The sequence below is a fragment of the Mandrillus leucophaeus genome, unplaced genomic scaffold (genome assembly GCF_000951045.1).
Source record: "Mandrillus leucophaeus isolate KB7577 unplaced genomic scaffold, Mleu.le_1.0 Scaffold600, whole genome shotgun sequence".
Taxonomy (NCBI): domain Eukaryota; kingdom Metazoa; phylum Chordata; class Mammalia; order Primates; family Cercopithecidae; genus Mandrillus; species Mandrillus leucophaeus.
The window spans coordinates 1,023,850-1,049,787 of record NW_012106476.1 but is presented as its reverse complement, the minus strand read 5'-3'; the positions used below and the strand labels follow the sequence as shown (position 1 = coordinate 1,049,787).

Genomic DNA, 25,938 nt, shown 5'->3' with positions numbered 1-25,938 from the left:
TCAGTAATCATGCAATTCTACTTCACACTAATAAGGCTGATGATTTTATATATCGATCTGTGTTTATGTATATTTTTACTTTACACACTGAAATATACATTAGAAATAAGTTATTGATATTTGATCTTTTTTATCTTATAAAAAGTGATCTTATAAATGTGGCAACTATATGCATATAGAACAAATGAAATATCACAAGCAATTATATTTTAAAATCTCCAATTTACTTTTACTTAGGCAAATCCTGATTTGAGACAACCCTTAAAAATTAACCAAAGACATAGAAATTGGCTATGTAGAACTTCATACTTGTGAAATAGGTACATCAGAGGTGAATAGTAGCCTTAAAATCAACAATTTCTTTTATACATGATTACTATGTTATTTCATTAAATAATAAATTCTCATGCTATTTTGAAAATATGATTTAATTTACAAAAATCACTTTGAAGGAAGATGATCAGAAGAAAATATTTATAGTATAGTTAGGGCCTCTGCCTTTCAAATGTGTATAATATGAACACTGCAGTTGATTATGTCTTTATCTTGATTTGATAAAAAGTTATGACATTTGCTGATTCTCCAACATTTAAACAATTTATGGATTCCCTTTAGAAAATTCCCTCAGTGGGATTTAAACACATTTGCTAAAATATTTTTCATGTTTTTCTCCTGTCTAGAGTTAAAGATTGGTCTATTACGGGCAATCTGCCAGCCTTTGAAAAAGGTTAAATTGACCTCATAGATTTCTTCCCAAACAAATACACTTTTAACCTCCAGAGACCTAGCATTTCTGACACTGATGGTAAAGGTAGCTGGATATTTCCTTCACAAACTAGGGACTCTTATGTGAAGAGTGCCTTCCTATGCAGAGAATTTGAGAAATGGCTTTCATCTTATGCTTCCTGAAATGGTTATAACTGTCTGAAATCTGTCTCCCCACAATGGCTCATTGCTTCATTTCCACTGGTGCAGTGCTCAGTAACTTCTCTGAAATGTCTTTTGGGTTGGTGAGAGCACCTAACCACTCCCTGGAAGGAGATGATAAAGGTTAGAGAATCCCTTGTTCCCACAGCTGGTCCAAAGTCCCTAGACCATGAAAGCCAGAAATGACAAGTTTTTTATGATGTTTTAAAACCTATTTTATCCAAGTCATTTTAGACTGAATCACGATTTAATCTGTGTAATCCTCTGGCTTGAGTCTGGGAGGATAGTGATTTGTTACAAGGCAAGCTTCTACTGAGAAGTATTTCTTACATGAATACTTCACAGCTAATTCGGCTCACAAGAAATTCTGCCACTACTTCCTGTCTGCACAGTGCAACCACATGTTGTGTTGTATTTAACAGGTATTCATACATCTTGTCTCCCTATTGCTATACAGATCTTCACGTCTTGCTCATGATTTTATACCTTTTTCTCTCCCAAGTGCCAGCCTCAGTACTGACAAAATATAAATTGAGCTGAATTAAACTGATTTACCTCACTCTGTTTCTTGTCTGCATTCCAAGGGCAGCCTTACCATCTTTTGCCTGCCTACCATCTGATAAGTGCTTCTGCAAATGCAATGTATGTGCTCAGGAAGGGCCTCCAAACCCTAGCATTGCTCTCTGGCCAGGCCTCCAAAAGTCTTTGAGATCTTGGGCACCGGCACTTTTTCTGGACTTTTCTGTCCTTTAGCAGAAGGCAGACAGTGCAGAGATGACTGACAGTAAGGAAGCTGAACAAAGACCAAACCAAAATATTTATAAATCTAGAGAGATTGAAAAAGTAAGACTAATAGCTAGAGGTAAGGGTTGAATAATTACGGTGATGATGTTATGAGTGATAGTTACAATAATATCTAATGTTTTTATTGCTTACAGTGTACTAAGTGGTAGTATAAACATATTACCTCTATTAAGTCATTAAAGCCTCAAAATAATTTTGAGTTAGAAATCATCCTCAATTTATAGACTGGGAAATCAAGGTACAGAGAGTTTAAGTTACTTGCCAAGGTCTACGTAACTTATATGTAGTAGAACTCAAGCTCTGTGGGTTCAGATCTCCATCAAAAACAGTTTCCTGTAGGTTTTACTTTATATCCCAGCATAGGATGTTGGCCATATTTCTTGAGAAGACTAACTGGTATTCCCATTCTCCGTTCCATGGGCTAAAAGCATTATCATCCTTGGATGATGGTTCACACGGGTCATTGGGAAATCTATTCTTTTAGGCCTCATATGGTTCTTTTTTTTTTTTTTTTTTTTTGAGACGGATTCTCGCTCTGTCGCCCAGGCTGGAGTGCAGTGGCGCGATCTCGGCTCACTGTAAGCTCCACCTCCCGGGTTCCCGCCATTCTCCTGCCTCAGCCTCCCGAGTAGCTGGGACTACAGGCGCTGCCACCACACTCGGCTATGTTTTTTGTATTTTTAGTAGAGATGGGGTTTCACCATGTTAGCCAGGATGGTCTCGATCTCCTGACCTCGTGATCCGCCCGCCTCAGCCTCCCAAAGTGCTGGGATTACAGGCGTGAGCCACCGCGCCCGGCCTCATATGGTTCTTAGACATTATCATGACTATCCTTTCTTCATCTGGGAAAAAAAAAATGTGACTTGCTACACTATCACTGTGAGACCAAAGTTTGGACTATCTTATTATTCCATTCCATAAGGCAATTAATAGAATTCCAACAAGAAGAAAGGACAGAGCCTTTGTATATTTGTAACTTCCTGTGAGAGAGAAAACCAGAATCCTAGTATACTATTTCTGAAAGGAAAAGTTGGAATTGGCTATCATTGTTGTCAGTTGTCTTGGATATAAAAGATGGAAATAGGTCATGTAGCCCCTAGGAAAGCTGAACCCAAGTTGTGTCCACAGATCTTGGCCATGAACTGACTGATCTTTGTACCTTCTGAGATGCCGGTGGTGGTCCCAGGGCGTTGGGAGTGAAGGAAATCCTGTACTGTTCAGACTTGTGAAACAATTGAAAGGACCAAACAATTTCATCAGCAGAGAACAGAGAAACCAATAGAGTTAATATTGGATTATTAATTAGTATTATCTCAAGCAGAAATGAGAAGGATTTTATTAAAAATTCTCTTAAATAGGCCAGGAGTGGTGGCTCATGCCTGTAATCCCAGCACTTTGGGAGGCCAAAGCTAGTGCATCACAAGGTCGGGAGTTCGAAACCAGCCTGGCCAACATGGTGAAACCCTGTCTCTACTAGAAATACAAAAATTAGCTGGGTATGGTGGCATGCGCCTGTAATCCCAGCTACTTGGGAGGCTGAGGCAGGAGAATCATTTGAACCTGGGAGGTGGAGGTTGCAGTGAGCCAAGATTGCACTATTGCACTCCAGCTTGGGCAACAGGGGGAGACTCCATCTCAAAAAAAAAAATCTTAGAGTCTGTTGAAGTTCTGAATTATTAACACACTGACCCATAAACATAGTCCATTAATTAATTTAATGCTGATTGCCTCATATTCAGAGAAGAATTTCCCCAAGCATCTCTAACAGTACCTGGACACTTGATAAATGTTCTGCCTCCCTTTAACCTTGTCCAGCTAATTGGTCTTGTGGTGCCTGAGACCATTTGACCAAATAGGCTATTACATTTCCCATAGTGCTTGAACTGTAAGTCCCAGAGTGTTGATAATATGTTTTCACTTTGTGAAAACAAAATGCTTATTAAGCATCATTAGCTGAGGGATCGAAACTTAGAGTTGCTTTTTTTTTTTGATGGAGAAAGTGAGATAGAATCTCAGGATGTCCATCTAAAGTTTCATGAGAATACATGGAACTGAATTGATGATTTAATCCTATTCTCTTGTGTAAATACAGTCCTTGATGATCAGTGTTTCTCCACATATGAATGACTCTGAAGGAAAACTGCCACTGCCTCCCCGTCTCAGTCATGTCTTAACTTGAGCTAGCACTTACTTAAAAAATTTCCACTGGGTGCAGTGGCTCACGCCAGCAATCCCAGCACTTTGGGAGGCGGAGGCGGGTGGATCATGAGGTTAGTTCAAGACTAGCCTGGCTGAGATGGTGAAACCCCGTCCCTACTAAAAATACAAAACAAAACAAAACAACAACAACAACAACAACAAAATTATCTGGACGTGGTGGTGGGTGCCTGTTACCCCAGCTTCTCAGGAGGCTGAGGCAGAGAATTGCTTGACCTCAGGAGGCGGAGGTTGCAGTGAGCCGAGATCATGCCATTGCACTCCAGCCTGGGCAACAGAGCAAGACTCCGTCAAAAAAAAAAAAAAAAATTCCACTTAACTCCCTTAGCTTCATATGAGCTCAGGTGGTGCATAGTGGAATCTCACCTGAGCTATTTTTAAAAAACTAAATTTTGGTTTCTTCATGTTAAGAACTGAATACCTCAGATCTAAAATGTAGAGTGGCATGCTGTCTGCAAGAACAGCCAAGTCTAGGAGAAAAAGTCAATGGATTTTGAATGAAATTTTAGCAAGTGACTTCTCGGCACACATTTCAAGGACAAACTTCACTAAGCACATCCCTTGCTTGTGGCCTAGCGACCAAATGTGAGGCATTTGAGTATTTTATTTGGTCATGGATCTTGATAATGTCTGAATCCCTTTCCTCTCTACAACTGGCCGTTCTTTGGCTATAAAATGATTTTCAATCAACTTGAAAATAAAAAGACAAGTTTTCATCATTTGGGTGCTGCCAGAGGAATATTGCTTTTCTGAGAAGAAAAACCCTTTAAATTACACTGTGCGTGATGAGAAAATGTTTCTCATTAGAAGTTTCCTTGTGATTGAGTAGAGACAGGACCCATCTTAGCAAACGACTTGTGCTCCAACAGCTGATCAGGATGTTCCAGGTTAGATTAGGCAAATGCAGCTTTCCTTATTCATTGTATAGCCCAGGAGAGGTTATTGTCTTTAACTGAGAGAGAAAGGGCTGGAGGAGGGAGGCCCTGATGGTGTAGCAGAGGTGAAACATGTTAATGTGGAACCAGGTCAGGACTGAGTCCTTGTGACTGTACCTGCTGTCACTCAGTGATGTAGGGCAGAGCTACCCCCAGAGCAAAAAACCCGAAACGTTTCTTTCCCTTGAGGAATAATCCAGCTTAAGAATCTGAACGTACATCCCTCTGACGCTTTCTGACAGCTTACCATCCTCAAGGGGAAAACGAAATCGGATTTAGTCCTTGTTCTCTTTCTGCAAATACATTTCTTCTCGGTAAACTGGGTTGCTGGGCCACATGCTGACTTGTAAAATGAGGAACTTGGCAACAGTGTCTCTTCTTGTGTGGGTCCCTATCCATCCACCTCTCTTTCCCTCCCTCTTTCCCTCTCGGCTTCCTTCCTTTGCTCCTTCATTCACTCCCCCTCTCTCTCTGTGATAGAAACCCACCTCTCCCAGAGTTGACTTGTTCACTTACTGAAAATACAGTTTTCTGAATACCTACTATGTGGCCAGGCACTCTTTTAGATTCTGGTGACTTAATGGCATACAAAGAAGACTGAGTTTCTACCCTCACAGAACTGACTTTCTAGAACTCTGAATTTTGCTGAATCTTGGCTCTTCCATTGCTGGCTTTGTAACTTTGGAGTAAGTTATCTAGCCTCTCTGTGCCTCATTTTCCTCATCAATAGGGACATTATTGGTATTTATCTCAATTGGTCTTTTTTTTTTTTTTTTTTTTTTTTTTTTTTTTTTTCTAAGTCTTTTGGTCAGAGAGTTTAGTCCATTTACATTCAATGTTTTTTTTGAGACAACAAGAGTTTCACTCTTGTTGCCCAGACTGGAGTGCAATGACGCGATCTCAGCTCACTGCAACCTCTGCCTCCCGGATTCAAGCGATTCTCCTGCCTCAGCCTCCTGAGTAGCTGGGATTACAGGCATGTGCCACCATACTGGGCTAATATTTTTATATTTTTAGTAAAGACGGGGTTTCTCCATGTTGGTCAGGCTGGTCTCGAACTCCTGACCTCAGGTAATCCACCTGCCTTAGCCTCCCAAAGTGCTGGGATTACAGGTGTGAACCACAGTGCCCGGTCCTCAGTTGGTGTTTTTTAAAGATAAAATGAGGTAATACAGGTAAAGCACTTAGAAATTGAATGTGTGGCTCAGGGCTAGTGCACAGGGCATACTGATATTTTTATTGATGCTGTTTATACTGTCATCAGATTCTTCCTCTCTGAGGTGCTTACTGTTTCATCATTTTCCTGGTGACCTGAGAGAATGCTTGCATTGATGCCTCATTTTCAGGACCAGGGAGAAAGCAGGAGCCCTCTCAGAAAATGCTCAGGGAGCAGCAGTTGTGAGCATAGCACGTGCCTGTTCAGTGGAAGTGCATTATCCAAACATGTCGTAATGTAGTCATTCAGGGTCCTGCCAGAAAAAAGGAGAACCAACTCTTTTTATATTTAAAGAGGGGCATGAGAAAGAAAAGATCAAAGTGAGCTTAAGGGGTCAGGCGTGGTGGCTCATGCCTGTAATTCCAGCACTTTGGGAGGCCATGACAGGTGGATCAGTTGAGATCACGAGTTTGAGACCAGCCTGGCCAACATGGTGAAACCCCATCTCTATTAAAATAAAAAAAATTAGCCAGGCATGGTGGCATGCACCTGTAATCCAAGCTACTCGAGAGGCTGAGGCAGAAGAATTGCTTGAACCTGGGAGGAGGAGGTTGCAGTGAGCCAAGATTATACCACTGCACTCCATCCAACCTGGGCTACAGAGCAAGACTCCATCTCAAAAAAAACAAAAAACAAAAAAACAAAAAAACAAAGAGCTTAAAGGACACTTTGTAAGTTGAGCATCTCTATTCTGAAAAATCCCAAATCTGAAACTTTTTGAGCACGGGCAGGTTGCCCCATGTGGAAAGTTCCACACCTGACCTCATGGCATGGGTTGCAGTCAAAAATTTCTTCATGGACAAAATTATTTAAAATACTGTATAAACTTACCTTTAGGCTATGTGCATAAGGTATATATGGTGCATAAATAAATTTTGTGTTTAGACTTGGGTCCCATCCCCAGGCTATCTCATTATGTATGTGCAAACATTCTAAAATCTGAAAATATCCAAAATTCTAAAAACATCTGGTCTGAAACATTTCTGATAAGGGATCCACAGACAGTGCATAGATCCTGTGTACAGTGGCAAAGTCAGGTCTATTGCTTTTTCAAAGAACAGCACAGCCTCTTTCCCTTATATTTGTACTGAACATCTTGAAGGAATTAGAATCTTCTCTGCCTTCTGCTAGCTCATTTCCCAGTACTTTCAAACTCTTTGATATTGCTGAATGAGATAAATCATTTCAGATATTTTTTCAGATATACCAAATTCTACCTTGGCAGTGCCCCTCTGTCCTGTGAGCCTTGCAAGTGACTTTCCTGGTTTCTGACAAGGACCATGATGAATCACTAGCTTGGGGTATCTTGTGTCTCTTCACACTATTGATTTTAGGAAAATACTTTCTGCAGCTTGCAAAACCATAATGTTGTTTGTCCTTAGAACATCACTGTCCCAAGAAGATACAATCATCATGCTTTACCCATACATTAAATAAATGATACACTTCTTAAAATAAAAAGTGTTTAAAAATTCTTTTTTTAACACAGAAGAAAAGTAAGTCCTACTTTTTCCATTACTTTGCTTCTTGATAAAACTCTAGATATAGTTTACTTTTAAAACAATGTATTTTTATTTATTATGATTGTTATTAAACATTATAACTTATTGCATAGTTAATTCCTATTTTTGTGAAGCAATACTGTTATACAAAGAAGTGTGTACTTTTTTTAACCTAACCTTAGTTTTTGTTTCTAAGCTGGTATTTTTCACAAGTCAAAACAGTCCACTCAAGAAGTAATAGACATTGGAGACTCAGAAGGATGGCAGGGTGGCAGGGCTGACAGATAAGAAATTACTTAATTGGAGCAATGTATGTTATTTGGGTGATGGAAACCCTAAAAGCCCTATATCCATCTAACAAAACGCAACTTATACTTCCTAAATCTATAAACAATGTTTAAAAAGGAAATAAGAATGAAAGAAGAAAAAGAGTTCATTTTGAACTAGTGGAAATAATAGAAAGGAAAAGATTATTTTAAAAAATACCCTCGGCCGAGCGCAGTGGCTCATGCTTGTAATTCCAGCACTTTGGGAAGCTGAGGCGGGAGGATCACAAGGTCAGGAGTTTGAGACCAGCCTGACCAATATGGTGAAACCCCGTCTGTACTAAAAATACAAAAATTAAGCGGGTATGGTGGCGGACACCTGTTGTTCCAGCTACTTGGGAGGCTGAGGCAGGAGAATCATTTGAACTTGGGAGGCGGAGGTTGCAGTGAGCTGAGATCGTGCCACTGGACTCCAACCTGGGCAACAGAGCGAGACTCCATCTCAAAAACAAAAACAAAAACAAAAACAAAACAAAACGAAACAAAAAAAAACCCCCCTCCAAAAAGAAAAAAAAAAAGAAAAGAAAACCCGACCAAACAAAAAAACGCATACAGTCCAATCAATGCTGAGGTGACAACTCCATTTTTGGTAATCTGAATGTGAATCTTTGACAAGGATGTTTTCAGAGATTATTTTGGTTACGACTGTTGTTTTCCTTTTATTCACATGCACACTTACCACCATTAATACTTTTTTCCCCCCAAAAAATAAGCTTTAGCCCCTTTTCTGTTATAGATTAACTATGTGACTTGGAGCAGGTAATTTAGCTTCTGAAGGTTTTGTTCTTTTCAAAAGTAAAGTGAAGAGTTGAACTTCATGATCTCTGCACCTATTGGATCTATTAAAATCTATTTTTCACTGGAATTAGAGTATTTGAGATTTGATAATAAAAGTACTAAAGCTTCCTCCAAAAGCAAGGCAGAAATCAGTTTCATTACTATGGGAAAGTAATTAAAAAGACCTCAACAATGAAATGCCCTTGACACTAAAACTAAACTCATCCAACTTAATTCTCCTGTGGTGCCTCCGAAGTCTTTCTGAAAAGCTTCAGGCATGGCTGGGAACACTGTCCTTCATCAATGCGGACTCAATATCAGACCAGCGTCTCCCGGGATTTTTTCGTTCTTAATTCTCTAACTAAGTTCCAGTATCAACACATTTTCCTGTCATCTGCTTCTACCTCATCAAGTACAGTACAGAAAGAACAAAATAATGGTACTCAAGTATTCTGGTTACCAGAATTCTGGATTAAGGAACCTTTATTTTGTGGGTTCTATAAATGAGTGATTAATTAATGAGTGGTTAGGTTGTATTCGGAATTTTTTTTTTTCTGGTGTAAAGGCAAGAGAGGATATTGAAGATATTGATCTATGCATCTGAGTACACTAAATTGGGGTGGAGTAAATGACATCTAGTTGGGGACCAAAGAAATTGCTTTATGCTGACTGAGGCTCCAGGGATTCCTTATAATGGGATTTTGTAATTATAAATCTTATTTCATTGAAAAAATTGCCCAACATTTTTTTTTTTCTTTTTTTGGACAGACTCTTTTATCCTCTACCCCAAGTATCAGATAATCACTGAGAACACTTCGTCAGCTTCTTACCTTGAAGAAGGTCATTGTTGATCCATCTCTGACCGCCCCATATTCTATCTTGGTTTGCTTTGCCAGATCATCTGCTGAATCTATGGGGGATTCCATTCTCTCTACTGTCAAGAAGGCAGCCAGATTGGCAGTGTAGGATGAAATGATGATTAGGGTGAAAAACCACCATATCCCTCCAACTATTCTGGTCGATAGAGCTTTGGGCATCAGCTCTGATCCTGTGATGGTATCATCAGAGTAAGGGTGTTAAACACAGTCAGAAGGAAAGGGAAGATGTACAGTTCGACACTATTCTAGGGAGATCAACCCATCAAAGACTTACCATCTTGTATGTAGATGAAATAAATACATTTTATAGAAAATGCATCAAAATCTAAAGCATTTTTTTTCAAATCATTAATCACTACTGCTGCTTTAACTATAATTTATCAGTAGCTGATGGTATTAAAACAGTTTTAACCTGGAGATATTCTATGTCTAAAATTTAGTTAGTTTAGTTTCTTAGAATTGAAAAGTCAACCCCAAGACTTTTTGCCTTTTATTACTGTCTAAATGCATCTTATAGTGTGAAGTAAAATATTCTATGTCTTTGTATAACTATAAAAATCTTCGAAATGCTAACATTTTTATTTAAGATTAAAGAAGGAGAGCAACTTACAAAATATTAACGTGCCATTTATCACATGTACTTTAATAAAACATTGGGATTTTACAAATAAAATAAGATGCAGCCATACTTGACAGTGGATGAATTAGTTTTTATTGTCTTATGTTACCCTAAAAGCTACAATTCTTTTTTCTACTGTAGATTCTTATTTGGCTAAAAAAACACTTTCTCTGCAACGCATAATTTTGTCCTTCAATAAAATGCTGTTTCTTAACTACACTTCAAAGACAGGCTGTTTCTTAGGTGAAAGAAGACTTTCCTGGTAAGAATATACATTTTAGATGTCATTCAGATGATTTTAAATTATGTTTAAATGATAAGAGGCACTTAATGTGTTTACCAAGGAAACCTTCCTCTCTAAAAGAAAGGGTTTATGAGCTAAGTTTACTGACATAAAAGACAAACATCTTGAAAACAGTCTAGCTCAATTTTGCTCAGACTGAGCTGTGGATGTCTATACATTCAGCAGCAGAATTAGAATAAAAGAGAAGTACAATTAGAGTTCACTCCAGTTGTACTGATTCACAAGTGGATTTTGGCTTGTCCATCTGCCTGAAATTTGCCATTGATTCTGTACATAGCATATCCTCCACGAACCTGAAGGCATGACAGAGTTTATGTGACTAGAGAAAAAGTGAAAAAAAACACACCCTAAATTAAAAATCCCAAAGAGTGAAGTATAGTAGGCCAGATGTCTGGACTATAGGATCCTTTTACTATACTGATAGGGTGTTTTGAAGCTCTGTAGTTAATAATGGCTTAAGATGGAAAGGAAAATTGGAGTTCACCAATCTACCAATAAATGAATTTGTGCTCTGGTTTAGTCTATAAACAGATGCACATACTGCTCAGGAAATCAAAGCTAGCTCAAGGACAGTGATAAGCAGATCAAGGTTGGCAGAGTTTCTGGGCTTTAAATTAACAGATATATTCTCCTAATGCTATTACATATCTTTGTGTTTTATTCCCTTTTAATGAGGGAAATGGTCTGACAGCGATTTGTGTTTCCTTCTGTCGTTTGTTTGAATTTGAGTGGGTAATATTATACAGACTTATAATAGTTTTCCATTAAATTGCCTCCAAGGATTTAGTGGAATGGTTTGCTGCTGTTGTTTTAATATCGTGGTTTAATGGGATTTATATGCCTGTGGGTGTGTGTGTGTTTAATGCCCAAGGTTGTTTCATATCTTTGTACTTAATTGATCTAGCAGTCTTGTGGCAATGTGATATTATTTTAGATCTTTAGTTGGTTATTAAAATACCATTTATTTCATAAAATAGCCATAGGAAATAAATAACAGTTAATAGATATATTTTTCTTAGCTTATAGGTGCAGATTTTCTGCTGTAAATTTATTCTTTTGTTATTTGGTTGCATTTATGAAAAGATAAGGTTTTCACTTATTTGTATTTTTGTATAATTATGTATTATATGGCATTAAGACTGGACAGACAGGTGAACAACGGACTGTTGAAATGTAATAATTCTAATTCACATCTTTCACATTGTAGAATGCATATTAAAACTTTTGGATAAAGTTATCTTAGAAACTTAGTAAAAATATTAATAGAACACAAGTATTGAGATTGCATTTTAAACCCTTGTTAGATGGCATCCATTAGATTTCTCAATGTTTCTTGGTGTTTTCTATTTTTGTCTAATTTTGTGAATTTTATAATTCTCCATGTTAATTAGAAATGCTTAGAAACCGCTTCTTTCAAGTAGAGAGGATTTGTGGAAGCTTAGTACTCTAGAGGATGAAATGATACGAACACTAAAAGTTGAGTAAAACATTACTAGAAAATATTCAGGATGAGAGACAGTACTTGCTGAAGTCTCTTTAGTGCCTTTTACGGCAGACATGACAGCCAATCCTGATCCAGACTTTGCTCACGCTCTGTAGAAAAGAGAAAGTCTGATCATCACATTTAAAAAAAAAATTCAACAAAATGGTTTCCAATCGAGTACAGTGACAAGCTTCTGCTAACAAGAGAGCGACAGAGGATAACTACCTGGTTCAACACCACATGCATGCTAGAGACAGATGCACTGACAGTCACAAGTGCCTCAAGTTTGTACCTGGAAAGATTTGTTGCACCTGACATGTTTGTAAACTTCTTGAAAGACAAGCAGAGTCTGGTTGGGGCTGACTGTCATGTACCCAAGGTAGTGGTAACTAACAGACACTGCATCCCACAGTGTGCTGTGGATGATGGTAAACTCCAAACAGGTAAAAGATGAAAGATAAATTCCGGGGGTGGGTGCACTCATATGACAGAAGGCAGTCACAGTCATATACCTGCACAGGCCTGCTGCACGCTCTGTGAAACCTGAAAGTGTATATATATATTCTAATGTTGGAAAAGACAAGCTATCAGAAGGAGCAGGAGTCTCCTTCACTCTTAAAGTAATTGCTCACAAAGTAAATATCCTAAAAATTAAATGCATGGGTAAAGCAGTATATGGGGTTTCCTGCAGGATTTATACCTCTGTGCTATGCTCTAAGTTTATGCAAATGATTTCTAGTAAATCAGATGGTATCTATACCTATTTAGCAGTGCCCACACAAACCACACTTAATTGTGTAACTAGGATTTTCCCACTTTCTTCAACTATTTACTATTTCAGTGTTAGAATTTGGTATTTCTATAGTCTCTCTTTAATTTGAAGATCCAAAAGATAACTATTTCAAGTGTTATAGCAATTCCCTAATGAGAAACCTTAGGGTTCATCCCCAAGTAGCAAACATGTTTAATGTATATCCCAGTGCAATTTTCCTTTGGCAATGTATTTTGCGGCTTATTGTCAAATGAGCAGATATTCCAAACACAACAGCTTCTGTGACTTATGATTTTCTTATATTAGTGCATTTAATCCTGGAAGAATTTTCTATACTATATGCCTGGCACTGAAGCTGAAAAAAAATCACAAAAGAAATGGAGTTCTTCCAAAAGTTAAAGCGACTTCCCCTTCCCCCACTACAAAAGCAGAATCCCCCAATTCATAGGAAATGTATAAAATATATTACATTTCCATTGTCAAATTTTATTTCCCCAACTCCTACAGTTTATTGTTGCTATGGTTACCAATTGAGGGAGATTGTGAAAAGTTACTGGGAAGCGGAAATCAATCTCAGTAGGGTTTGCCAGAGTAACAATTAGGTGGAAGTCCTAGGTAAGGTCAGCAATTGGAAGAATCTCAGTGGATTTAATCTGCAAAGGATTTAAATTCTGCTCCTTTAAACCTCTGACTCATGGAGTTACGGCTGAGAAGGAAAAGACCGTCATCTCCATCTACGCAAATTTGTAAACAATTTCTAAGGTACCTTATGTTTTGCTACCCACAGGAAAATTTGTATTTATTGCTTGATAGAAGTGTTATTTTAGATATATAGCAAGGGAGTTCCATATAGGTCATCGATTTTGCTTCATCTTCAGAACCGGCTAGAAAGTCTGTTGCTATTTTCTTAGGTTCCTGAGATGGCGTTTCATCCTACCCTCTAGCTTCATGGTGGAGTTTACCAGCATGAAAGCCTGTCAGCACACTGTGGGATGCGTGTGACAAAGATAGGCAACCGGTGTACCTTGCTGCATGAGAGCTCCAACTCCAAACCAGAAACTATTTAGTAAAGTAAAATTGTTTTCCACCACGTCTGAGTCAGGGTTGCATGGGTGGGGGTTATACCACTCGTAGGGTGTAAACCTGTGGTAGTTAACAGAAACAGTCTGTAAATATCAGAGAAACGCACAGGACACCAGCAAAACCAAAACCTCCTGAGCAATGCAGAAAACCCAACAATAATGACGAAAGCTTCAAACCAAAGGAGTAAAGGCCATAGTCATAAACTTACAGCTTTGGTGGGCAAAGTGCAAAGAGCCTTGAGACGTTAATATTTACCAGACTTCTTATTTCTAGGCAAATTGGTCAGCTGGAATTGTACTCCTCAGCTCTAGGTCTACTGAATTCTTCTGAGTTTTCATTCATTTCCATATTACTGAACAACTAGATGAACTGTAAAGAAAGGTTCACTCATCCCAAGTATTTACCCCACCAAGTAGTGATGAACGTGACACACACTTGTTGCATAGCAACTACAATGTCAAGGTACTGTGTTGCTAGGTCCTGTGGGAGACACAAAAAAGAGGGTGACTTGCCTTCAAGGGGTTTGTATGGACAGATGGTTAGAAGGAGTCTAAGTGGTGGTCTAGCGATTTTGTAATGCATCAAAGGTGTTGCAAACTGAATAAATTAGTGAACAAAGTATAGAGTTGAATTTGGAGTGTATTTGATGTTTTTTGATAGTCCATGGGGAAAAAATCGCAATCCTAAATGAAGAGACAAGGCTTACATTTGGAATTATCCTGGTCCAGGCCTAATGGTATACATTAGTACTAACTACATAGCATGCCTGCCTGGAGAATTTCAAATTCATAATTTCCTTTTGATTTGTTTTAAATTTGTTTTCAGAGCTATGGCCTGTGGTCACTTAATCACCAACCCTGGTTCAGTAAGTGGTATGTTTTCTATAGCATTATTATAGCTCTACCTCCATGGTGGTGTGCTATAGGCAGTAAACGTTACTGGAAAAACAACTAGTAGTATGGGAAGTCAACTTTGAACAATTCACTCAACCTCTCTGGCCTCAATTTCCTTATTTGTGAAGAGGAGGAAATCCAGATTATCTCTGAGGGTGTACTTAAAATAAAAATCTGTGGAACCAAATACATTTTTGGTTCTTTATTTTTTTAAGCATCTGTCTGGCCTATGTAGCCCAAAGGAGGTCTCTGCTCTGTGGTTACTTTTGAGGGCTATCTTGCCAAGTGGTACTTATATTTCCAAAAAGACATTAGCAGAAGCTCAACGAAGTGATCTGGAAATAATTTAAAATGCAGTCATTTTTAGCACTGGAAGATTTGCCGTTTGTCATTGGGTCTTTTCAACGCAAGCAGGAGTGTTAGAGTAATGTTAAAACATCATTCTCCAGCCATAAAGTTTCAGCACTAAACAATGGCAGGTTGCTGACACACTGGAGAGAACTGGGTTTAAGGTGAATACATTATCTATATGAAAAGCAGGGCATGCTGTGAATCAAGCACAAGGAACTGGGCAGACAGTTCCTCTTCATGAAAAGCCATTTTCTAGACCTCCAGACACCTTCTGAAAAGTGTTCAGTGCCTCCTCACTGAGTCTTAGGGGGACTGGGATAACAGTCTCGTAGTTTATCCCAGCATAATGGAATCCGACTCATTACTGCAGCTTCTCCACAGCTGCAGGGGACACCATGCAGGTTCCTATGAAGCTGATGAATATAGCTTTAATTGCCAATGCCGTGCCAATACATTTTAATTAATGTTTCAACAATATAATTAAGTTTTGAATTTGCACACTCTTATAGCCATAGTAGTTTGCTGAGCTGAAGAAATGAATACCAATATTAATGAACCTATTAATTGAAACAGCATGCAGAGTAAAGATCCCGTTACTTAAACACTATCATTGTCACTTGTACAATAATTTAAAAATATTAATTGAAATAAATTAAGAGCCTAATGTATTCAAGAGAAGGGGTTTTATTTTTTCAAATAGACCATAAGACTTGGCAACCACCAACCCCTCAATATTCTGACATTTCTCTCCCAGATATGCTCCCATCGATGAGCTCATCCCTTCCCTCTTTGGAATGCTGCTTTTAACTTTGTCTTGTTTCATACTTTGCACTTATAAGAGAGCAATTAATCTAATTTTTGTGTGGCAAAAAGAAAAACTGTCTAAACAGCAGTATGATTCTGCCTGCTCTGCAGAGATATTTTAGGTCTTTCTCTCTGGAATTCTGAGTGACTTGTGGAGCATGTGGTCTGGTGAATATTAAACAGTGACATGATGCTGTGCTGTAAGACACTGGCTTTCTATAAGGCAATAGACCTACCTGTTGCCTGGATGTAGACATTTCAGCTTGGAATTTCTAACACCTGCGTAAAGATAGCCAGTGCGACAGCAGTGTCAGCATTAGGAAGCCCGGTGAAAAGATTAATATACGACCTACACCAAAGATAATCCGAAACAGCTATCCCCAAATGACTCTCAAGAAATCAATACTGATCTTTACTAACATGATAGAGAAGGGAGCAAATGTGCTTAAACAAGTGCTTAAAACGTGCTTAAAACAAAACTTTCATATAGAAGAGTAGCCTTATGTTGAAATGTGAAAGTTCACTTTAGGTTTATGTTTGTTTCTGCCCAGCTTACACTTGAATGGAAGATACAAAACAAGCTCACACTGAAGTTTTCTAATTAAGGGACTAATTTTTATGGCTGAGAATGCACAGTAGGCTGCATTGAAGAGAGAAAAATACATTCATCTTTCAAGGGAGAATGCTCTATTGAATTTGTAATGTAATGGTTGGTTTTGTATTATAACCATAGAATTTACTTTCAAGGGTTTCCTAGATATTTTTTTGCCAAATGTCAACTTTAAAAATGTCCATTTTTAAGAAGCCAAACATAAATTATAAAATGTAAGCAGACATTCTATCTGCATATTTGATCTATTTAAATTGTTTATGATGGACATAATTTTTTAGTGTTAAATATTTTTCAAAAAGTGGAAAAATTGCCAACCACAAAACCAAAACCCTGACATACACACTTATTAAAAGTCATAGTAATTAAATATTGTTTTCCTTAGTTTATCCTACCAATGTCTACATCTTTATAAATTTAATTCAGTTCAACAAATAATTTTTAGGCATCTATCTAGTGAGGGCATTTGCTTAAATGCAGTGATGGGGCTTTATTTTTCCCCTTTAAAAGAGCATAAGAGAATACAATTCGTAACATAAATTCCAAAGTCTCTCTAGAGCTATAGATAATTATGAGATTTACTGTTTTTCATTTCCACTTCCCTAACTTGGAATGCAAACCACTAAGGTGATAACTGAGGGTACAGAGTGACAGAGTTCATGGTCTCAAACTATGGTGGTAGGAAGTAAAGGTGAATTGGTACATCTACTCAACCAGAATTTTGTTTTTGGGAATCAACTCTAAATATATATTTGTGGTTTTATGAAGCAGAAGCAGGGGAGGATTCTAAGGTGTAGAGAAGGCAAATGTAGTTGGAAGTAGAGTCTTCATGACAGTACACTTGTGCCCTGGAGGGAGATCTTTTCTATATTTCATCACCATACTGTTTCCAAGTTTGCACTGGATGTATAACACCTCCACTTTTGAACGAAGACCAGGGCAAGAAGGCAGTGGAAGAGGAGATAAGAAGAATAAGCTAAATAAGGAAGGACTGGCTTATAAATGATACTCTCGGTGAGTAGAAATACCGAATGGATTGCATTGATGGTGGTAATGGGGACGCTGTTAACTTAATAGAAATAAAATGAGTGAAGTCCGAAAATATGGAGGTCTGGGTCACCAAGATCTTATGGAAGAATAAACAAAATAAGGAGGGGAAAACTACTGAATGGTGTGCCATTCTGACATACTCTGATGACATAAATAAGGAGATTTAAGTGCACGGTTGGAGTCAAGTGTAAAAGGGTACTTGATGCTGCTGGTGTTTCTTCTCCCACTGGCTTTGGTCAAGTCATGTAACAAACAATGTATTTGCTCATCAACATCGCCTTGCCTGTTCTACTCATTAACATCACTGCCTAAACAGAGCCTCAGACTATGACATATGGAAACTCACTTTTGCCCTGCAAAACATGGAAACTACTGTTGCCCTGGGCTGCGTGAATCACTCTACCATTCCTAGTATCACCCAACAGGTATGGGCCTCCGGACAGGGGTATGCAACAACAAGTAAACACAAGATTACCTATTAGAAGGTGCTTCACCTTAGGTTAGTCACTTATTAAATGGCCATTCCAAGGCAATATTAACTTCACTGAGGAGTCAGTAATGAAAAATACACCTCCAAAGGCAAACAATTTATTTTTTGAAAATTTTATACGCAAAGCAATATTTTCTTTGTTTCGAGCGTGGTTTCTCAACCTTGGTGCTATTGACATTTTGGAGTAAATAATTCTTTTGCAGGGTGTCTGTCCTGTGCACTGTAAGATGTTTGGCAGCATCCCTGGACTCCATCCGCTTGATACCAGTAGCACTCCCTACTCCCAGCCATGACAACTAATGTTTGTAGACATTTCCAAATGTTCCCTGGGGAACAAAATCCCTCCTAGTTGAGAACCACTGATTTAGAGTATTAAAAATACAAAAGGATAATATCACTATACATACTGTCAATATTTTATTTTCTGAAGTAAGGCATACTGAAAGAGAGCTTTGGTCAGTAAAAGTATAAAATCTGAGCTTTAGTAATGGTACACTTTATAAGGCACAGAGAACTTCAAAACATTCATTTCATACTGAATGTATAAATACCCACATGTGAGAGCCCATATCGATTCAGTTTGAGTATGTCTGCCTTGTGGATCTTTAAAACCTTTCCAGCCTGGGTTATTTTCCCAAGCTTTCTTTATAATTACACCAGGGAAAGAGTTACCTGGCATTAATCAAAACCAGACAGTGGACAATGACAAAGAGCTAGCATGAAGAAATATTTCTCTTAGAAATTCCTGGAGGGAAAACAAAAATTGATTAGGGAAAAAGTTCACTGAGTTTTGTTGAAAGGTGAAAAAGATTGAAAACAAGTAGGGACATACAAAAGCAATTATTTTTTACATGGTTTATCTAGGGATAGCAAATGTTTAAGCCAACAGAAAGATAAAATAGCTGTTTCAAATTCAGCATCAAAGGTAGTCAGAAAATATGATCTACTGAAAGGTATAAAAATCCTTTAAGGAACTGTGTAGAGCAAAATGGTTAAATACAGAGTGAAATCTCGAAAAGTAAAACCTGAACTGAATCATCTTAATGGTAGCACAAAGGTTTCACGCCTCCAGGCTCTGTATGTAAGCAACCTTTCCTTTCAGCATTATTTCTAGAATGCTCTTTAACTTTCTAATGCCTTTAAAAATAAATTTAATAGAACTTTTAAAGTATTTTTCTTCATTCCTAAGGATTTCACAATCTTTTTACTCCAGTGTTTTTTATTTGCTATGGTAATTCTTTGCTAACTTTTTTATGTTTTGCTTATCCAAGTATTCTAGGGGTCAAATATCTGGAGACGATTTTACAATTCCTATGGAAACATTTTACACATCATTTGAGCCATTGCTTTTGTTATAAATCAAGGAAAATGGCTAAATAACCATTTTATGTTGCTTGAAATAGGGATAAACATAAACTAATATTAAAAATTATCTTCCTCTCTTTTAAAAGTAACTTTGTAAATAATTAGAAAACATTCATTTACAGAATGGCTTTTATATGGAAACCTTCCAAGAATAGAACACTAGGCAAAACTAAAAGTACACTTTGAAGTTCTTCATTTTTGTCTGCCTCTGGGACATACAGAAATCTGAGACCAACCTACACCTCTTGTGAATTCAGTGGTTCTCAAACTTACCTTGCAATCACAAAGAGTACACAACTGACTCCCAAGCAGGCTAAGAGCACATACATCCAAATATCTGGAGACAGGGGGTTGAGGAAGGAGAAAACGCCTGGATTGGTACCATTGGGCTTCCGGTAGAGAATGCTGATGCCTAGGGTCATGAAGGGTTTGGAGAAGTCAATGACTTTCTCCCGCACGTAGGTGATGGTAAGAGGAGCCACTGCCAGGTCAGCCCTCTGCAAAAGCAAGTCCAAAATCGTCAGCTTAGTCTAGTTTCTTTGCAAATGTCTGAACTTTTCCTGGGTACTCCTGATTCTTATTCCTAATTCTAAATTCTTCTCACTCGTGAAACTCCCGTGATGATTCTAATACAAAAACAGTCTATTTACACAGTTACGTTTATGAAACAGTATCAGCAAAGAGAAACCAGAAAGTATAAAATACACACATATGTACACAAACATATATAAATCATTCTGGAACTAAACGAAGACAAAAATGCAGGAGGGTGTCTTTAAAAAGGACATGTGAGAAAAAGAAGGAATGAGCAACTTGGTTGTACTATTAATTGACATGATGAGATTTTGCTCTGAGCTGGAAACTTTAAAATTCTTTTTTTTTTTTCTTCTTCTTTTCTTTTTTTTTTGAGATGGAGTCTCGCTCTGTCACCCAGGCTGGAGTGTAGTGGCGCTATCTCGGCTCACTGCAAGCTCCGCCTCCCGGGTTCACGCCATTCTCCTGCCTCAGCCTCCTGAGTAGCTGGGACTACAGACACCCGCCACCGCGCCCGGCTAATTTTTTGTATTTTTAGTAGACACGGGGTTTCACCGTGTTAACCAGGATGGTCTCGATCTCCTGACCTTGTGATCTGCCCGCCATGGCCTCCCAAAGTGTAAAATTCTTAGTTTAAGAATCACTCAAGTTTATGTTCAGCATGAAAGAAGGACCCACATGATATGATTTGGCTCTGTGTCCCCACCCAAATCTCACCTTGAATTGTAATAATCCCGATGTGTCAAGGGTGGGACCAGGTGGAAGTAATTTGATCACGGGGTAATGGGCTCTGGTGATTATGAGTGAGTCTCATGAGAGCTGATGGTTTTATAAGTGTCTAGCATCTCCCCTGCTTTCACTCATTCTCTCACCTGCTACCCTGTGATGAGGTGTCTTCTGCCGTGATTATAAGTTTCCTGAGGCCTCTCCAGCCATGAGGAACTGTGTCAATTAAATCTCTTTCCTTTATAAATTACCCAGTCTCAGGCAGTTCTTTATAGCAGTGTAAAAACAAACTAATGCACCATATATTTTTATCATTAATCTTTATCTTTGCTTTCCCTTCTGAGTAAGCAAACTCCATTTCTAGGTTGTTTTCTTTGCTTCTTAAAAAAATTGTTATGATTCAAGGAAAGGAAACATTTCTTCTGTCATCGTTTTTTCCTTTCTTACTTTCTCTTATGCATATTTTCAGATATGTTAGAAATACTGTTACTTACGTGATCTATGAGTTCCTTAACCATCCCGTTCCACTCCCCTTTGTCATTCTGGGCCCCATATTTGCCATCCGGAACTAGTTTAACATCATAAATGAAACCCAGGATGTTTGACAATTCTTTCAACAGGTCCAGGCAATAACCTTCAAATCTGTCATTTCCATATAGAGGCTTATCAGATTTCCTGTACATAACATAGGGTTCTTCCTAAATGAAACAAACCAAATATGAAAACCCTATTATAATGAAAGGAAGAATTTATCCCATCAGCAGCTCAAAGACGTGAAATATTTGGTAATGATTTTGAAGAGCTGAGAGTACTGAAGTCATTCACTCTTCTGCCTGCCTATGTCCTCTATAAATTCAGAACACTTCCTATATTATAGTTTCTTTCCCTTCTGCCTCTTTCGGTGGGAGCTTTTCCTTCCTCTGTGGAGGGTGCGGCTGTGCGGGAATGGTGTGATGGATACATAGTCACATTTAAACGTTGGGTCTGAGAAGAAGGAAGGTGAGAGGGCAATAGGGGCCCAGATGCCTGGCCACCTACTGTGCCAATACCCAAGCTTTTTTTGTATGACCCCTCACCCTTCTGGCCTTTTTTTTTTTTTTTATGAAATCTCGCTCTATCGCCTAGGCTAGAGTGCGGTGGGGAGATCTCAGCTCACTGCAAGCTCCGCCTCCCGGGTTCACGCCATGCTCCTTTCTCAGCCTCCTGAGTAGCTGGTACTACAGGCACCTGCCACCACACCTGGCTAATTTTCTGTATTTTTTCATTAGAGATAGGGTTTCACCATGTTAGCCCGGGATGGTCTCGATCTTCTGACCTCGTCCCGCTTCGGCCTCACGAAGTGCTGGGATTACAGGTGTGCACCACCAAACGTGACCCTGGCTTTTAACTAAGAGCCTCATGACAGAGAAATCTATATCACCAAGTATTTCCTTTCATTCTTTGCACCTCCTATCTATGACTATTCTCATTTCTTCATCTAAATTTCACCTCAATTTCACTATTCACTTATGATTTATATATTTTGATTGGTTTCCTTCAGGGTAGCCTATTCCAAAGGCCATTGCTATGTCTTGTTTTATCATCTTTCCCATCTTCTTTTTTCAAATCACCTCAAATCTCACATCTGGTCATTTTCTGCTTATACACGTACATCATCAGTCCCCTCTCCTATAAATAATGGACATTTCCCTACTACCATGCATCTATAACTTGTTAATTCTCATTTGACTGAATGAATGCTCATTTTGTTTCATAAAATTATAATAGTAGCTATAGTACTGACATATTCTTTATGTTTAGGTTTATCCTCAAACTGATAATGGGGTCATTCAAACACAGTAGAAAACCCTGTGTTTTCATAAGACAGGCATAGAGAAAGTAGTAATCAGAAGAGCAAAACAGTTTTTACTTTGGATGAACAATTCTCACAAGTTAATAATATCAACAATAAATTGATTTGACATTGTGGACTGGTGTATGGCAGGATGTCTGCAAATAAGGATTTCAGGGAGGGCTACCATGCCCAACTCCCTGGAGAAAGGAAAAAGCGGAAAATAAGCAACTGGTAGCTGTACAGTGGCTGGATGGGGCATGACCAGGGCTCTAATAGGAGGCAAGACTTTCCAAGAACAGTTAGTAAAGGAACTGTGTACAGAAGTGTGAGCAGAGCAAAGGGAGCCGAGGGAAGTAAGGGTCTGATTTGGCAGCAAGTCATAGACACACATGCAACAGCCTCTTTGGGAAACCTGCACCACCCAGGGCTGAGGCAGGAGGGAGGAAAGAATACTCCTGAAGCTCAGTGCACCTGGACCCTAGAAACAGTGCTACTGACGGGCAGAAGCTACGGTTGTAGAAAGTCAGAGGTTCTGAAAAAACTAATAGCAGTTGGGAGGGGACGGGAGAAGAGCTTCTGTTACCTCTCTTCCCCCACTTCCCTAGTCTCTTGCTAGGGTCTCCACATGGTTGAAATTAACCAACAGCCAGAGAGCAAGGGAGACCAATTGGGAGGGGACAGACAGCGGGGCTGAGTAGGACTGACAATGGATTGGAGGTGGGAGATCTTCAGAACAATGTTGGAAGCTTGTAATTCAATCTTATTGTAAGTACATACAAACACAGGCTTTCAGTGTTCCAGTTAAAAATAGACATTTGCAGATAGAAGTGTTGGCATGAAAAAGACAGTTGAGGAATACTTCAAAGCCTAAGGCAGGAGTCTGGATAAGACACCCTCAATTCCATGAATTCAACTTACCAGAATGGTGGTGACAATGAGTGTTCGATTGGCCAGTGAATCAGTAATATTGCTGGACTTGTCTTTGTTGCTGTCCGTCATGTTAAGCCCACTGTTGGAATTCCAAATCCCAATCTACACAGAACACAGTACATCAGAGGCTGCTGGCTGTCAGTGTGGCATTTACACCAAAGAGAGGACCCTTCTCTACCAGGAATGGGCACAAAAGCTCACAGTTTGGGACACCAGGGCATCACAGTGGAAGCTACTAAACGTGGGGAAATGAAACAATGGAGGAATGAATGTGTAGACAAAATAGGATATATCTGTGCTACTGGGGATGGGGTAGGTGGAGGTCTTTTTCTTTTTAATTTAGTAAGCTCATTGTTCTTTTCTAAATTAAAAATATTTAAAAATTCTTAAATGAATATCAGATTTTTCTTCCTATATATATTTGTTGAGTATCTACTTATGTGCTGGGCACTGCTCTAGGCATCTGAGGACTAAACAATGAATAAAATATACAAGAGTTTCTTCCCTTGTGGAGCTTACCTTCTACTGATATAAACCTTAGGCTGCCAAAGTAGTGTCATTAGTTTATTTAAAATTTATGAATAATGGGGTGAAGGAGCAGGGTGAATGGTGGAGAGACCAGGCATCTAAAAGGGAAAGATAGTGGGGTGTCCAGGCTCGTGCCTATAATCCCCGTGCTTTGGAAGGCCAAGGTGGGAGACCAGGTGTTCAAGATCAGCCTGGGCAACAGAGTGAGACCTGATCTATACAAAAAATTTAAAAAAAAAAAAATAGCCAGACATGATGGCACATGCCTGCAGTCTCAGCTACTCAGGAGGCTGAGATGGGAGGATGGCTTGGGTCCAGGAAGTCAGGACTGCAGTGAGCCGTGATTGCACTACTGCACTTCAGCCTGGGTGACAGAGCGAGACACTGAAAATACCAAAGTAATTTTTTCTTTAAAAAGGGAAAGAAAAATGAAAGAAAACATGTCGTGTGCATGAGAAGTAGACTAAGTTCAGGGCCTATCTTCTTTGAGGAGGCAAAGCTAGGCAAAGAGTGCCTCTTGTGAGCCCTAGCAAGACTCTGTTCATCTCTCTGTTACAGCAGCTAGCATCTTCTGTTATGATTTGTCGTTTACCTCTCTTGTCTGTCCACTTGGTTATGAACTACTTCAGTGAGGGTGCTCACTTTTACTGCCCACTGATTTTACTGTCACAAAACCAACCACGGCAACTGGCATTCAGTAAAGACCATTACTCTTTTTTAAAAATAATGATCCGCAATTTTCTCCAGTGGCCAAGCCTCTCCTGGGTTCTGAGGCCATGTAGAAGTATATGGATTCATTCAGCCTCTGTGGGAACCCAGAAGAAGAGCCTTTGGGATTTTGAGCTATTTTTCTGAATCTTTCTTTAGGCATTTACTGCCAGCCTCACGTGGTGGCCTGCAAGTATGTTTTAGAGCCAGGAAGACCTTGTTGCTGTGTGTCCTTGAATGAGATTCTAATCTTTCTGAGCTTCAGTCAATTCTTTACCAAAAAGTATTTCACAGGAATAATGAGAAGATCAAATAATCAGATGATGTATGTGGAAGAGTTGGTGTGTGTTGTTAAGAGCTGCACACGTAGTAACAAGAAAGGACACTGAAACGACTGCCTCAGTCAATTCTTCAACCTTACCCTGTCATGAAGGAATTTGGACTCATTTTTTAAAAAATTCAGAATCTGATAAAGTAAAAGAGCTATGACAAGTGGAGGAAGTTTAGGAACATGAACACTTGGACCTGCTCTGAGATGGACAGCATGGAGCTATGCTTGGTCCCTCAATATGTTCCTCCAATGGGAAGACAGATGGGAGTGTTAGGCTCCATCCTCCTTTGCTTTTCTATTTCTTGACTCTGATGTACTGCCTATATTTAGCAGCTGGAAATTCATCTAGCTTGACAAGTATCCCTTTTAGAGACATCAATGCTTTGAGGAAGTTTCAAGGACTATTACACATTCACACATCAGTGTAAACTATTTTAATTTCAGTTTTATTTCCTGTACTTAGTGAGGGTTAGTTGATTGGTGTAGGTAAATGGGGGAATGGGATAGTTTTTGCATTTGAAAATATTGTGATCCTGTCTGAAAAGAGGTGTTTGTTGGGTTCTAGGCTGTACTCTTAATAACCATTCAACATTTCCAGGATCTAGTGTGATGAGTATCACCTAGAATGCACATTATACATCTATTGGTTGAATAATCTTTAGCTTTCTTCATTTGGCTTTAGACTCAGGAAAAGTAGACAGCATTTTCTTCTTTTTCTTCTCAACCTCCATCCCTTCTTAGGCAAGGATCCTTGCTTCTAGGAAATGTAACTCAGGCTAAATATACCTGTCTATTGATTTTCATCCAAGGCTGTGCTTTAGGTTGTGAACAATTGATTCCTAGCTCCATGAAGAGTGTGTGTAAATTGGGTCCTGACTATACTTCTAATTAAACCTTCACTTAGACACTGAGGAGAAGGGAATCTAATTTTTAATTAAGTA

The 25,938-nt window shown here is 38.8% G+C and overlaps 1 protein-coding gene across 5 annotated transcripts in view; it reads right to left on the bottom strand.

Moving 5' to 3' along the window:
- The window catches only part of GRIK1 (glutamate receptor, ionotropic, kainate 1), a 460,689-nt gene that overhangs the window by 31,131 nt on the left and 403,620 nt on the right, over window positions 1-25,938 (bottom strand). For 4 of the 5 annotated variants that reach the window (XM_011999792.1, XM_011999791.1, XM_011999794.1 and 1 more), the window contains 5 exons: window positions 23,419-23,532; window positions 21,161-21,364; window positions 19,680-19,903; window positions 13,785-13,903; window positions 9,535-9,752 (listed from right to left, as the gene is read on the bottom strand). In XM_011999792.1, the coding sequence (XP_011855182.1) occupies window positions 9,535-9,752; window positions 13,785-13,903; window positions 19,680-19,903; window positions 21,161-21,364; window positions 23,419-23,532 (879 nt within the window). The remainder of the gene's footprint in view (window positions 1-9,534; window positions 9,753-13,784; window positions 13,904-19,679; window positions 19,904-21,160; window positions 21,365-23,418; window positions 23,533-25,938) is intronic. The other variant, XM_011999795.1, reaches the window with a different exon arrangement.